The 14,554-nt window shown below is 39.8% G+C and overlaps 2 protein-coding genes across 2 annotated transcripts; both read right to left on the reverse strand.

Annotated features, from left to right (window-relative positions):
• LOC109848747 (L-type lectin-domain containing receptor kinase IV.2-like) lies at window positions 717-3,252 on the reverse strand. Its single transcript, XM_020418394.1, has 2 exons — window positions 1,914-3,252; window positions 717-1,393 (listed from the first exon to the last, which is right to left on the reverse strand). Exons 1-2 carry the CDS (start codon window positions 3,245-3,247, stop codon window positions 745-747), a joined length of 1,983 nt encoding a protein of 660 aa, XP_020273983.1. The 5' UTR covers window positions 3,248-3,252; the 3' UTR covers window positions 717-744.
• LOC109847765 lies at window positions 9,943-13,304 on the reverse strand. Its single transcript, XM_020417004.1, has 6 exons — window positions 13,005-13,304; window positions 12,557-12,600; window positions 11,601-12,218; window positions 11,170-11,552; window positions 10,813-11,047; window positions 9,943-10,579 (listed from the first exon to the last, which is right to left on the reverse strand). Exons 1-6 carry the CDS (start codon window positions 13,302-13,304, stop codon window positions 9,943-9,945), a joined length of 2,217 nt encoding a protein of 738 aa, XP_020272593.1.

The following is a 14,554-nucleotide window of genomic DNA, read 5'->3' on the forward strand; positions in this document are numbered from 1 at the left end:
TCTCTATTCAATCAAAGCCCTAGAACTCTCTTTTCTCTTTCAATTTCAATGTTATGTAGCCTTCAATAGAGTAGAAAAGAGATATCCTAAATGTGGTAAAGTTTAGAGATTAAAAGAAACGATGAACGACTATAATTAAAATATCAAATATGCAATCAACCGACCATCGATGGTTGCTCATGACCATCGATGGGTTCCTTTGATGGATCCTTGTATCCATCTATGAGTTAAAATCTTATCTCTAAAATTTCATCAATCAGTTCTTGTAGCCATGAATGAGTCTTCAACCGTTAGTGGGTTCCTAATGACTATCGATAATTTGATGGTTGAAATCAACATTTGAGCTGATTTTCGCTTAGTTTCGCCTCATACATGTCTTATACCTATTTTTATCTATACTATATAATCTCAAACAATTATTAGAACTAAAATGAAATTCAGTTATTACTCAAACAAGAGCTATTGTACATACTACATTTTAACATAGACGGTTTTGAGGAAAAGTAATGACTTCTATACTATACCTTTTTCAATAGTGTTGAGGATCCAAATCCGATTATAACTAATCTCCGTCCTGCAACTTGGATTGGCATATTCCTAATTTTTTTTTGATAATGCATATGCTTTGCATGATCACATTAACAACAAATTCATGAGCTTTTAGCACCTTATTTATATCCAATATCTTTATATAATCTTAACGAAACACTCTTATACAAAACATATATAGTATACCCGTTGGATTCATCGGCCTCCTCCTGACATGGAAATGAAACAAAACGACGTGATATAATCTTCAAAGCCCAAATCAGCCGGCAAAGCCGCACTCCCAAAGCTCAAACAATCCGGCGTAATCTCCGGCAGTCGAACATCTCCATCAAGAATCTGCATCACTTGCCTCATGCTCGGCCTCACTCCCGCTATTGGATGTGAACACAGCAAACCAAGTTTCAATACCAACTCGACCTCATCGACGTTGTAGTCCTCCACCGTCATTCTTGAATCAATTGTCTCAATCAACGTTCCTTGTTTCCAGTTATCGATCACATAATCCATCAGAACGAGCCCATTCTCAGTGTTGGGCTTCACCGGTCTCTTGCCACAAACCACTTCAAGTAAGAAAACCCCGAAGGCATAAACATCGGTTAGAGTCGTCGCTTTGCCGTTCCTTCCAATCTCCGGAGCAAGATACCCCATTGTTCCAACAACATGAGTTGTTAAAGGGTAGGATCCATGATCATACAACCTCGCTAGCCCGAAATCGCCAAGCCTCCCGTTCATTTCGCTATCGAGTAGAACGTTGCTCGCCTTGATGTCTCTATGGACAACGACTTTCTCCCATTCTGCGTGTAGGTATAAGAGACCGGATGCAACGCCTTTGATGATTTTGAACCTGTTTAGATAAAGGAGAACAATCTTTATTGATTACTCGTATGTATGACTACATATATTTATACAAGTCAGAAACTTCAAATAGAAAGTCATGAAGAGAAGCTAAGAAGCAAAAGGAAATCGAGAGGAATAATACTACCTAGAGCCAGGTTGAGATAACTATATTATTCCTCCCAAACACAATACAGAAAAGAAATATGTGGGGTCTATTCTTTTCAACCATTAAACAAGGACTCGTACTCTCAATTGAGCTCACACTTCCACCACACATCCAATCAGAACTTTCCTCATTCAAACAGGCAGTTCTGACCTATCAAGTGGGGGGCAAAATTCTTAGTTTGTCCTCTTTTTTCATCAAAGGGTCAGAACTGTCCGCTGTATGCAGGTGGTTCTAATAGGATGCGAACCCACACAAGTTCTCTCGCTCGTAGTGTGAATATAGTTTGGAGGAGATAGTCTAGTAGCATCATTATATACTATCAAATATAACAGATAGGATATCAGGGAGAATATATAGCAACCTTTGAACCCAACGGAGAGTCGGCATTCGTTTGTCATATAGAAATTTGTCAAGGCTACCGTTAGGCATGAAGTCGTACACTAAGAGAAGTTCCCCTTTTCGTCGACAGTAGCCTAAGAGCTGTACAATATTTCGATGGCGAAGCTGGCCGATGCTGACAATTTCGGCTACAAACTCTTTCATACCTTGCCTTGATTCATGGGAGACTCTCTTAACTGCAACCTCAATCTTTGAAGGAGATAACACCCCTTTGTATACTCTACCGAATCCCCCTGTCCCCAGTAACTCTTTCTCTTTGAACCCTTTCGTCGCTTGGAACAGGTCTTTATATGAGAACCGGTGAGGTCCATATTGAATCTCCCAATCTTCGAGTAATTCAGCATATTTTCTCCTCCTTCGAACAATAAGATAGACGGCGATAATGATGAATAACACAAAAGAGCTAGAAGCCATGGGCAGCCATATCTCTAAAACATTCACACCAACTTTATTTTTATTGCGAGGAAGCGGGGGGAACCTATCGTAGTCGAGCTTTTCAGACTCTCCGTTCATCTTGAAGCTCCATCCGAGAACACAATGAGTCGTGTGAAATGACCCTGTCGCTGAAGAGAAACCAACATACATCAAATCGAGCATTAAGCTCGAAAGATCAATTTTCGTCGACAGGAGGGGTTTCTTTGGCTTGGGCATTCGGATTGGAGATAATGTAACGTTTAGTTCCATTTCTTCTCCCTTGAAATCTACCCACAACTGCATAGGTTGGCCACTCATCAGCGTCAAGTTCTTGAAAACGCCGGTTTTATTGTCGTAGTAACCAGCGTCATGAGAGTTACTAGACTTCAAACTGTTTACATCAATGCCAACGTGATTATCGCTAATATCTTTGAACTCAGAGTTAAGTATTGTGTCGAGCTCAACAGCAAATACGTGATTACTTGCATTGCCATTGTTGTTCATATTGAACAGGCCTAAGTACTGGCTCTGAAGAGCAGAGGAGAGGTTCGTCGTCGGGGAGACCACGAAGGCGATGCCGTGGCCGCTGACATCGGATATCTCGGATAAAATAGCGAACACGAATGTTGTGGAGAAGGAGAGGGTTTTTCCGGCGGGAGATTTGAATTTGAGAGGGTTTGGATGGAAAGCATGGCCTTTCATTAGTCTTGTGGCGTTGGTGAGCTTGAGTAGGCCGTCAGAGGTGATGGAGGCGATTCCATCGAGTTTCAGATTGGCACCGGTGAATCCGTTAAAGATGAAGGATTCTGAAGGTGGAGTTGAGATTGTGCATTTGAGGAGGAGGAGGAATACGAAGAAAGGGGTCTTAAATGCGGATAACATTTTGAGTCCTGCAAACTTGGGAGCTGCTTCAGAAGGATATAAGAAGAAAGGGGTCTTAAATCCGGTAGATTTTTTTAGAGTATATATATATATATCTCAAACCCAGGTTCTTCACCGATCAAATAAGACTCGTGAAATTTTTTTGAGGCAAAAGACTCGTGAAATTAAAGAGCCAAAGTCAAGTCTTTTGGCTTTAACATTTTGTGTTGAACCTTGACTAAAGTCTACTCAATTGCATGCCATCAAGGGTGCTCAATTTTTCATTAGTGGTGCTTGTTGCTTGCCATGGTTCCCACGCTATTAAGCTTTGAGAACAACAGGCATCTAAAAATATCTTCGTGCATGGAAGAAATTTGGTAAAAATGTTATAAGGCCCCAAAAAAAAGATCCAGTTGTGTATAGCCCCCCTGTATTTTTTTTTTGTGTGATCAAACCCCCAATACCCAACTCAATAACGGTTCAGCCCCATTTTCATTTCCCAAGCAACTTTGAGAGCACAGTACCTCTCTTAAGACGAAACTGCCCTTGTAACTGTTCGTCCCCCCCAATCCGCCCTCCCTCTTTCTCTCGCTCGCGCTCTTTTCTCTGCAGACCCACAAATTTCTCCAAAACCTCGAATCTCCTTCAGCGGTCGAACCCAATTTGAAAACCCTAGTTTGACTCTAGCGGCCAGGAAACCCACAAGGAAAATGCCGAAGAAAATTATAAGAAAAATGGCTAAGAACCCTAAACGACGCACGGGTGAAGTAGACCAGATTCAAACGGAAGCGGACGTTCGTCACCGGCGTCGGTCGGCACGACTTGCGCAGGAGGAACTACCAAATTTATCCCCCTCCACCTCCGCCTTGATATCTTACGCCGGCGATTCTGTTCCGCCATCCTCTGATGATGAGGAGAGTAATGAGGCGATGGAAACCCTATTGAGCATGAAAAGTCAGGAAAATCGAGAGCGCAAGAGGAGACGCTCGTCGGAGGATGTGTCCATGTCAAAGAAGAAGTAAGTTCCCAATCAATTGAGGGTTTTTGAATTTAATTATTTTAAATGAGTGATGTTGATTTTAATTGTGGTTTATGGGTTCCTTTTTGAAGGAAATGGCAATTGTTGATAGGTAGTAGCAATGCATGTCAATAATCTGTGTTTGTTGTTAACGTTTACTCTTAAGAGTCAACTATTAGCTAATCATGTTAATAAATCATGATTTTGACTATGTTAATGCCTTTTCTGTTGATTGTTACGTAATTTAAAGTTGAGTTGAACAGCTTGTTAAGAGTAAATTGTTGTTCATTAAGGATAGTTACTGCATTAGGTGCTATTAGGCCCAGTGCCTGTCTTGGAACGTATTGTTCCTTCATGCAAAAACTGCAACCAAAACTGAAGAAGTGGCATTGGGATGCCTACAAAGGCTGTAACTTTGAGCACTATGTGTTCTTTGGTCCCCCAGCACGCGATCGACGGGCACTAGAGTATGTGCTCAGCCATTATACTGGCGAAACTGATGAGTTCTCTTTTCCCAACCCCAAGAGCGGTTCTATATTTTCAGTGAAATTTGATGAAGAGTGGGTGCATACTCACACAGGCTTTCCCATTGATGGGGAGCTGATCTACGGGAATAGAGACCCTCACAACAGACTTTGGAGGCAATACTTTGAAGATAAGAAAGAAATGCTAAAGGCCAAGCCAAAGGCAAAGGCAAAGGCCAAGGCTACACCAGAAGCTGGTAGCATGAGGAGATATGTCGAGGAGTTACTGGAAACACTTGTAGAGTCCTCTGATAATAAGGACAATGAGGATTTTGTGCTGCTTCAGATATTGTACCAATGTGCAACAATTTGGTGCCCCAACAGCTCTCAAGGCATCCCAAGACAATTGTTTCAATATGTAGATAGTATCGAGAGAGTGAAGACCATTGCATGGGGTAAATTTATTTTTGATGAGACGAAGAGAGGCATTCAAATTGTTGTTCAAGAGATGAGGAAGCTAGGGGTTACATACGTACCTGGATGCATGCCGCTCATCCCTGTATGTTGCATGATCATCTGGCTAGACATTTTATCTAGTTAATAGGAGTCATGGTACCAGGCATTAGAAAACATGTACAACATTGGACGTTAATAGGCTAACATGTTGAAATCAACATGTTAACATGAAGTTTGACATATAAAAGTAAAAGTTAACATTAATAGGTGAAAGTTAACATGTTAACATAAACTTTAACATATAAAAATTAAAGTTAACATTAATAAGTGAAAGGTAACATGTACCCAGTAATGTTAACATGGGTTAGTGAAGTGAAGGCTAGCTATTTAGTATGTTGTAGTTCAAGAAAGAGTTATACAAGTTAATTATTTTGACAATTGATCCTTCTATTCTGACAGCTTTGGTACTTTGAGATGACTGGCATTAAAAAACCAGCCCTAAACTTGAGGTGGAAGCCTCCGATGACCAACTGGGTAAGGGTCGGAGGGACGGCTGGATCGCTGAGGATGGAGACAATCGTCTCTAAGGCCAAGAAAGCAAGCATAAAACTTGAGGAGAAACCAATTTCACTCAGCATTGGATGGGGTGAAAAATACCCTCAAAGGGAGCCCAGCAGGAAGAAGATTGAATTCACTCGCTTTGGGAAAAATAGAAGTCCAACGTCCGGGAAGCAAGATAAGAAAAGGAGTAATGGGCAGACCAAAGAGCAAACTAGGCCGAGAAAGATGAACGAGGAAGAAAAGCAGAAGGCTGGGAAGCAAGAGAAGGTGATGGGCAGACCAAAGAGCTCATCTGTGGGTTACGTAAGCAGCAATGACTCTTTACACATCACAACATATTTACATTGAGTTAAATATTTTATTGTTATCATTAATTCATTTTCAATTTGCATTTTTTCATGTTAACTTTCTTTTATGGGTTTTCATAACTATTCTGCTTAATCTTGTGGATTTACATGGGTAAAGGGTATATGGTTTACTTTTCAGATTTTGTCCCAGCATATCGCTGATGCTTTTTCAAGAGAAGATGAAATAGATAAGTTTTCAGATTTTGTCCCAGCATATCGCTGATGCTTTTTCAAGAGAAGATGAAATAGATAAGTTGGCACCTGCAGAGCAAATTCATTTTTGGAGGAATACGGCCAATATAAATTGAAAATTGCTCCACGCTGTCAAGCATAGCAAGCGCCTTCAATGGGATGCTTGCTCCCAGGAGATACATAGGTTGAACAAGAAATTGGAGCGCTATGAAGGGATCGAAGACTTGATTGATCCCGAAGACCTGAAGAAAAATGTGAGGGAACTTATGTCACAAAGTGATAGGCATAAAGGGTATGCACTGAGGAAAAGAAGAAAGATGCACAGAGGAAAATAAGAAAGAGTTTTGATTCTAATGATAGGAGTGATATGGGTGATGATGGAATTTGTTTTGATTATGACGATGTAACGAACATTGGCAAGGAAGCTTCTCATATTGCAGATGCTGTTGCGCAAACAGAGAAGGAGGCAGAGAAAGGTGAATGGCAAGAGATGGAGAAGAAAGAGGAAGAGAGAGAAGATGAGAAGAAAGAGGAAGAGAGGGAAGATGAGAAGAAAGAGGAAGAGAGTGGAGATGAGAAGAAAGAGGAAGAGAAGGAGGCAGCGAAGGAGGAATGGCAAGAGATGGAGGTTGAGAATGTGGGGAAAGCTGTGGCTAGTGAGGAGGATAAGGATCAGGTGCAAGTTTATCAGAAGAGATCGAAGAAACTTGTGTCAAGGGGTATTAGGGGACCAAGTACCAGAAAGAGGACTCGCTCACATCTGGTCCGAACCCTTTTCACTGAAGGAAAGAAGAAGGACGGTCGTCCAGATATAATTAACATTTAACATATCACCACACAAGGAGGAAGAGAGGGATAAAATCAGGTTCTATTGTAAGCTTGAGGAATGCACTTGGGATTTTCTTGGGAAGAGGAAAATCAAGAAGAAGGAGGAGGCTCTATTGAAGTTGCTAAACGAGGGTATTCCTAGCGTTGATGATTTTAGCATACGTGTGATTGATAGTGAAGGAACCTTCGTTCACAACTTTAGAGTGCCTCAGCATATAGCAGCAAAGCTCACACCAGACGAGAACAGATGGCTCTTTCAGTTCTGCAATGAAACAGCCCATCAGTAAGTTTAGACATTCTGATTAACCGTGGCTACAACATGTTAACTTTCATTGTTACATGTTAATGATTATAGGTTTATGTTAACTTTCATAGTTACATGTTAATGATTATAGGTTTATGTTAACTTTCATAGTTACATGTTAATGATTATAGGTTTATGTTAACTTATACCTATTTGTGCCAACGTTTGCCAAATCATGTTTATATTTGCAAATCCAGTTAACATATAGCCTGGTTTATGTTAAAATTTGGATCTTATTGTTATGTTTCAGGTCACGTACTATTATTAAGACATTGAACAGCAGCATTGATTCGACAGAGCTTCTTTATCTTCTATGTAGCGGGCGTATCGATGACCATGCAAGTTCAATATGCTACTCTCAATATGTTAATCTTTTACGCAATACTTGGATTTACTGGATGTTGAGATGTTATGCAATCTAATTTGCATCTTCTGTTAACAGGTCATGGAAGCTCTTGTAGATAGGCTCAGCACATGGCTAGAGAGGCCAGAAATTGGTTCTGTTGGCATGAAATATGGGGTCGTGTCAGTATTTTTCTACGTAAGCATTAGCTTCAAACTCCCAATGTTTTTTAACTCCTGTTTACAAATGGCTTATCATTATTTGCTTGGCAATACAGCATAGCCTTTACGTAGTGAACCCAGATTACGCACATTTATACACCTCGTTCATACAAAAGCATGTCGTCGCAAATAAATCAGTACTCCTTATCCCGCTTGTGCGGCATGACCACTAGCATGTTGTTGAAGTAAGGTTGGACGAGGATGTTATCAAGCATTACAGCTCTGCAGGCCACAGTGCATACCTGGACCCAGTAAATAAAGTAATTGATTTCATGGATCACATGAAGGCTGGTTTTGATCCCAATAATGTTTGGAAGAAATTCCGATATGAAGCCGTCCCTTGCGAGCAACAGCGTGGAACGTTAGTGTTTCACACACTTTTTCATTTTATTCAGCATCAAATATCTAACTATCTTTCCAATGTATATGATGTAGATTTGATTGTGGGCTTTTCGTTCCTTTATATATAACGACTATAATACAAGGGACTGATACCAGTCAGGTAACTAATCCCGCTGACGAGTCCGACGTCATCCGTACCAAGCTTGCAGCTGAACTCCTAGTTGAAGGATGGGAACAGAAAAAAAATTATGTGGATGGGCTAAAAAAGGATGGGTGAATGATGTCAGGAAAAGTTATGTATTGTGCAGTTTGTTGTGGGAGAAAACTAACAGGCATATTAATTTAGATGTATAACTAGAGAAAGGCTGTGTAACTGGTTGCTAGTTAAGATGTTATGTGATATCAAAACTTTTTATTTAACTGGTGGGTAGGTTGGACGAGGAGATGTAAGAAACTGGTTGTTTAACTGGTTGACAGCATAATATTTGTTGCTAAAATGTTTGAAATGTAATACATAACAGGGCTATAGTATATGTCACTGATGTTCCGAGACAAAACTTGAGGTGGCTGCCATATAAGTATGAAAGATAACATATAGCGCTGAAAGTTAACCACTTTTAATAAAAGTTAACCCGTAGCTCTGAAACTTAACCACTATCTCCAATAGTTAACATATAGCTCTAAAACTTGACCAAATTCAGTTAGAGTTAACATATAGCTCTGAAACTTAACCACTATACGTAATAGTTAACATGTAACTCTAAAACTTAACCACTATCAGTTAGAGTTAACATATAGCTCTGAAACTTAACCATTTATAGTAAACGTTAACGTATACACGTGATACTTGACCAAATTCAGTTAGAGATGACAAAGATGATGGATATTAGAACCATACAAAAACAACACATGAAGAAAGAACAAAGTTTCCATTTTTCAACTTCGCGGTTTGCTTGCTTCAGTGCTTTCTTCAACTGCTTTGCCTTGACCGCCATATCATCTTCAACGGGGACTTCTGGGCAATCTGGAATATTCCTACTTACCATTGCATCTTCACTGTGAGCCCAAGCGAAAAACTTGCATTGGCTCTTTGGGAAATTTGCACATCCCCAGAAGAATCTACCCTTGTTCCTCCCATTTTTGCACTGCTTCATGGGTGTTGGAATGTTACAAAAACAACATACCTCTTCCCATGACTGAACACCCTCTGACGTTTTCATCTCGCAATCTCAAGAGGGAATGAAGGGAAAGTTAGAACTTCTATTAAGCTTATAACTTTCCTATGTGCACATTTTATATTGCTTAAGGATCAACTTACTAGCCGTTGGAATATGGCTATTTGAAATGACTGGTTGCTAGCCGTTAGAACAGTGACTAATACGTTGGAGAAGTCACCCATTTAAACTCAAAACCTTGACATGACAGGTGAAGATCGGAAAATGTCTCTCACTATAACATGTTTCTATTAACAGCATGAACAAAATAAATATAACAGGCATTATCACAGATTACAAAAGTACAACGCCATATACTTAACAACTTTAAAACCATCTATATGTCTCATACAAAAGTATTGTTGTTAGAAGCTGAAACACCTATATGTCTCATACAAAAGTATTGTTGTTAGAAGCTGAAACACACTAGTCACGGATGGGCTCATTGTAGGTTGCTCTATTGTGACCTTCAACTTTGCACCGAGAACATTTGACGGGCCATTTGTATATGGTTCTGTTGTTTATGCGTCTTGTTCTATTTCTTCCCCTCCTCTTAGTGGTAATTGGTAGCAAAATCTGGATTTCATCCTTGGGCACACTCCGCTTCTCATAGTCTGGTATGGGATATAGTATTTCGTCGTAGCTCTTCTTAAACGTTTCTACGGACATGAACCAATCACAATATTGATATACATCTCTTTTCATATAAATAATGACTGCACAAGCATGGAGACAAGGAATACGGGTTACGTCCCAAGCTCGGCAAGTGCATGTCCTATTCTCCAAATCAATGTGAGTGGTTCTATGGGATTGCACTTCGAAAATATCCTCTCTAGATTGCCTAATCTCTAAAGTGCGCCCTTTTTCCATATTTTCTCTAACAATCTGCTCAGCTTTAGGACAAAGATAGCTTGTCCACTTACACGCCATTATCCGTCTGTTGTTCATGCGAGTCATAAGTTGTTTTCGGATATGCTCCACCATTTGCAGGATACGTAACAAACGGGCTTCACGTATCCAGCTGTTAAAGGATTCTGCGACATTAGAGGTTACATGGCCATATCTGCAAAGGACAACATATAGGAAGTATGATGGGCATATAATATGTTATCTTCTTAACAAGTGATCATAAAACTTAACCTATACAGCTAAAGTCTAACATAATAACATCATAGTTAACATATATTGGTGAAAGTTAACATATATTAGCGAAGGTTAACCTATAAAAAGGATACTTCACATATATGCATAACAGTTAACATCAACCGCAAAACGTCTTAATAATTGAATGCATACCTAATGTCAGGGAAGAAGGCATTTGCCCAATGCTCTGGCGAGTAATTAATTGCAATCTCATATGCGACTGGAGCAATCTCATATGCGACTGGAGCCATCTCATAGATTTCCTTCATGTAGTCGTTCCATTCCGCTATAGTGTATTTATAGCAAGCAGTTTGGAGCAAATTCCCAAAAACCTGTGTGTCCTTTGCCTTCAATCCCAAATCCTTGAGCTTTGATCTAAAATTTTCAACTAGATGCAGAACGCAGCGTGAGTGAATTGCTTCAGGGAAATATTCTCTCACGCCTTCTCGAATCCCCTTGTCGGTATCAGAAATAATTACCAATTGGTGGGGGGGATTGTACGGGTCCAACCTTTCATACAGTATGGACCACAGGCCTTGTAGGAACCATCTCCAATTATGAACATTTTCTTGATCACATATACAATACGCAAGTGGAAATATCCCTTGGTCTCCGAGGCTATGGTGCTTAGAAGCATGCCATTATATCTGTCTTTCAAAAAGGTCCCATCCAAAAATAAAAGGGGTCTACACCCATTTAAGAAACCCTGGATGCAAGCAGCATAACATATAAACAGTCTTCTGAACCTTCCTTCATTCTGGTCAATGCAAATGTAGCTTCCTGGATTCATTTGCTTCACCATTTGCTCATATCTGTACAACAATGCCACTTCTGGACATGTAAATAAATATAATACATTGGAACATAAGGGTAACATATTAACATTAAAGCGGCTACGATAAACATTTGCACACAAGTTATAAATTAACTGTAATATTTACCATCTAAATTGATCATAAGCCTCATAGCTATCACCATACATATCCTGCTGTGCTCTTTCTTTGCCCCACCATATCTTACTGTATTCAAGTCTCAATCCAAATCGAGTGAGGAAGTCCTTTTGCACATCAATTGGGTGGATTTCAGGTCGTGCCTTTAATACCGGTCGCAATTGGGCTGCTATGAACTTACGAGATGCCCGTGATTGCCCTGACAAGTTAGAATGTTGTCCGCAACTGTGTTCATTCACAAACCTTTTGATTTCCATTCTTTTATCATTTTTAACAGGAGCTGCAAAGAGCATCCAAGGGCATCCATATGTCTCCTTATATCGACAACAAACGCGGATATGTTTGGGATCATTCTTTACAAATTCATATTCAAATTTTTTGGCCATGGAATAGTATTGCAAAGCTAGTCTCAATTCAGTTACGGTTTCAAATTGTTGCCCCTTTTCAGTTAATGCTGTGTGCCACCATTGAGGAATGCTCGAAGTGTTATTGAGAATATCATCAGCCCTCATTACAATCTTACCAGATGGAAAATCGGTTTGGATTCTCTCTGAATTGGATGCATTTCCTGGAGGAGGACAACTATAATCTGCACTCAAAGAGGCGTCCCTGTTGCACAATTTAATCAAACAGTGAGATATCCTGCACACTATGTTAAATAATCTTCTTATAACTTAAGTTAACAGCACTATGATGAAAGTTAACAATATGCATGGTTAACACAGCACACCAAAAGTTAACTAATTGGGTGTAAAATTAACCATTTTGAGCAAAACTTAACATAGAGCAGTGGAATTTAACAGACAATGGTCATGGTTAACACAGACAGACGAAAGTTAACATGTTCAAGAAAAGTATAACATGTTCCAATGAGAGTTAACATGTTCATATAATAGTTAACATATATCTTAGATAATTAACCCGTATGCTGAAGGGTTAAAAAGTACCCATCAGCGATGACAACTATTTTTCCCCAAAATAGCATCGAAACCTGAAATCAAAATTTCAACATCCCACATATCCCAGTTTCAAACAGAGTTCATTCTATTACTTACAAATCAGTAATAACTTTCTGTTTTTTTCCTCAGGAGTAGGACATTACTGGGCATCAACATCTTGCATTTTAATCAGAACAATTCTAGTTATTTACTTGCGTTCCAACGTGCACTTCAAATCATGCAGAATATAGCATTATCGCCTAACGGCACCATGCTCATCAACTCTTTGGAACCCGTTGGGGGTTGTTCAAATTTATGACGACAGTTATACGGTTACATTCAGGGGATTTAAAGCCCAGAGGGGTGATTGAAAGTTGACCAAAAGATAACAGTGTTTACATCACACTAAGCACAATGTTATAAAGAGTTTATTAATTACTTATATTTCGCTAATAACTTTCTGATTCTTCCCTGGCGTGGAACACTCTATGTTAACAGCAACCTGCATATGAATCTCCGTACAACCAATCTTTCGATTGTGCTCTAACATGCACTTCAGGTCATCTTCGTTCTCAACTAAAAAATTCAGGTTGGGGTGCCTCTCAGATTTATATATCAAGGAAAAAGATTCTTCAAGTACTTTCAATCTTTCAGCCACACCATATTTCAGTTCATAAAAGCTTGCTGTCGACCTTAGCTTCATAAATATGGCATTCTCGCCTAAAAACACCATGCAAATCAAGTCATCAGTAGTCATTGGGTGGTTGAGAGTTATGAGGACAGTTATGAGGAGGTGAGGAGTAATTGAGGGGATTTCAGGCGCATAAACATGGTTGACAGTTGAAGAACAAACCCTAATTTCATTAATGAGAGAGTGAGAGCTAGAACTGACCGATTTATATTAAAGGATGATGAAGCAGCACAGTAATGGAGGGAGTGCGCGCTTTTTCCCCCCGCTTTCCTCCGTCGCTTCGCCTTAAATGCGATGGGAGCGGTCGCCGCCAAAGGAGGAACCCATTCAGCCGGTTTTCTCCTGTGAGAGAGATGAGGGTAATTTAGGTATGTTGGTCAAAATACACCCAATACATGTATATGAATGGGCTTTTAGGGCTGGGCCACAATTTTCACTATTTTATGGGGCTAAATGCTAAGAGAATTAATTGCTGGGTCTGGGCCACAACCGGATCTTTTTTTTGGGGCTTATAACATTTTTCCCAAGAAATTTTCTATTCTTTTATTTTCTTTTTCTCTCTCACTTCGATGGATTCTTAAAGACGAGAAAGTCATGGTGAAGTTATCGGGACTCAACGTCTCAAAAGTTGGAGACATCGTGATAGGACTACTGCTAATGGCACCGGCTCATTAGTTTGAAAATGTCCAGTATGAACGAGCATGATGTTCTGGTAAAAGGTTCTAGCTTATGCAACGTGGCATTGATTTAAAGCATTGGCAATCTACTTATTTTAATTTAGGTGTTGGGCGCAGAATCACGCTCACCGCCGCGGAAGCGATATCAGCTGAGAGAGAGCCCTGACTTTTGTTGTCACAAAAGCACAAGTCAACCTCTATATTCTTGTTTCTCAAAGGAAACGAGAATAGATAGTAAAATTCTTATTTCTCAAATGAAACAAGAATCGAAAGTGATATATTTTATCAAAGTGAAATATGCACTCTTCCTCTCATCAGCTCTAAGACCGAATATTGAGGGAACCTACAAGCAATAGCTAACAACCAGAAAACAATAAATACACGAGATTTACGTGGTTCGGCAAACTTGCCTACGTCCACGGGAGGGGTGAGGGGATTCCACTATGAGAAGAACACCGACGACTTGTACAACCCACAAGCTCGTCTCAAAGAAAAAGATCTAATTTTTACCAAAAAGAAATTGACCTCTCTTTTGTAAATCCCTCTTTTTCTCTCCTTTTATCTCTCCTCTTCTCAGATCTGAAAAGAATAAAGAACTCTGCTTTTTATCCAAAGGACTGCTGCCTAGCTCTCTGCTTT

The sequence above is a fragment of the Asparagus officinalis genome, chromosome 7 (assembly GCF_001876935.1).
Source record: "Asparagus officinalis chromosome 7, Aspof.V1, whole genome shotgun sequence".
Taxonomy (NCBI): domain Eukaryota; kingdom Viridiplantae; phylum Streptophyta; class Magnoliopsida; order Asparagales; family Asparagaceae; genus Asparagus; species Asparagus officinalis.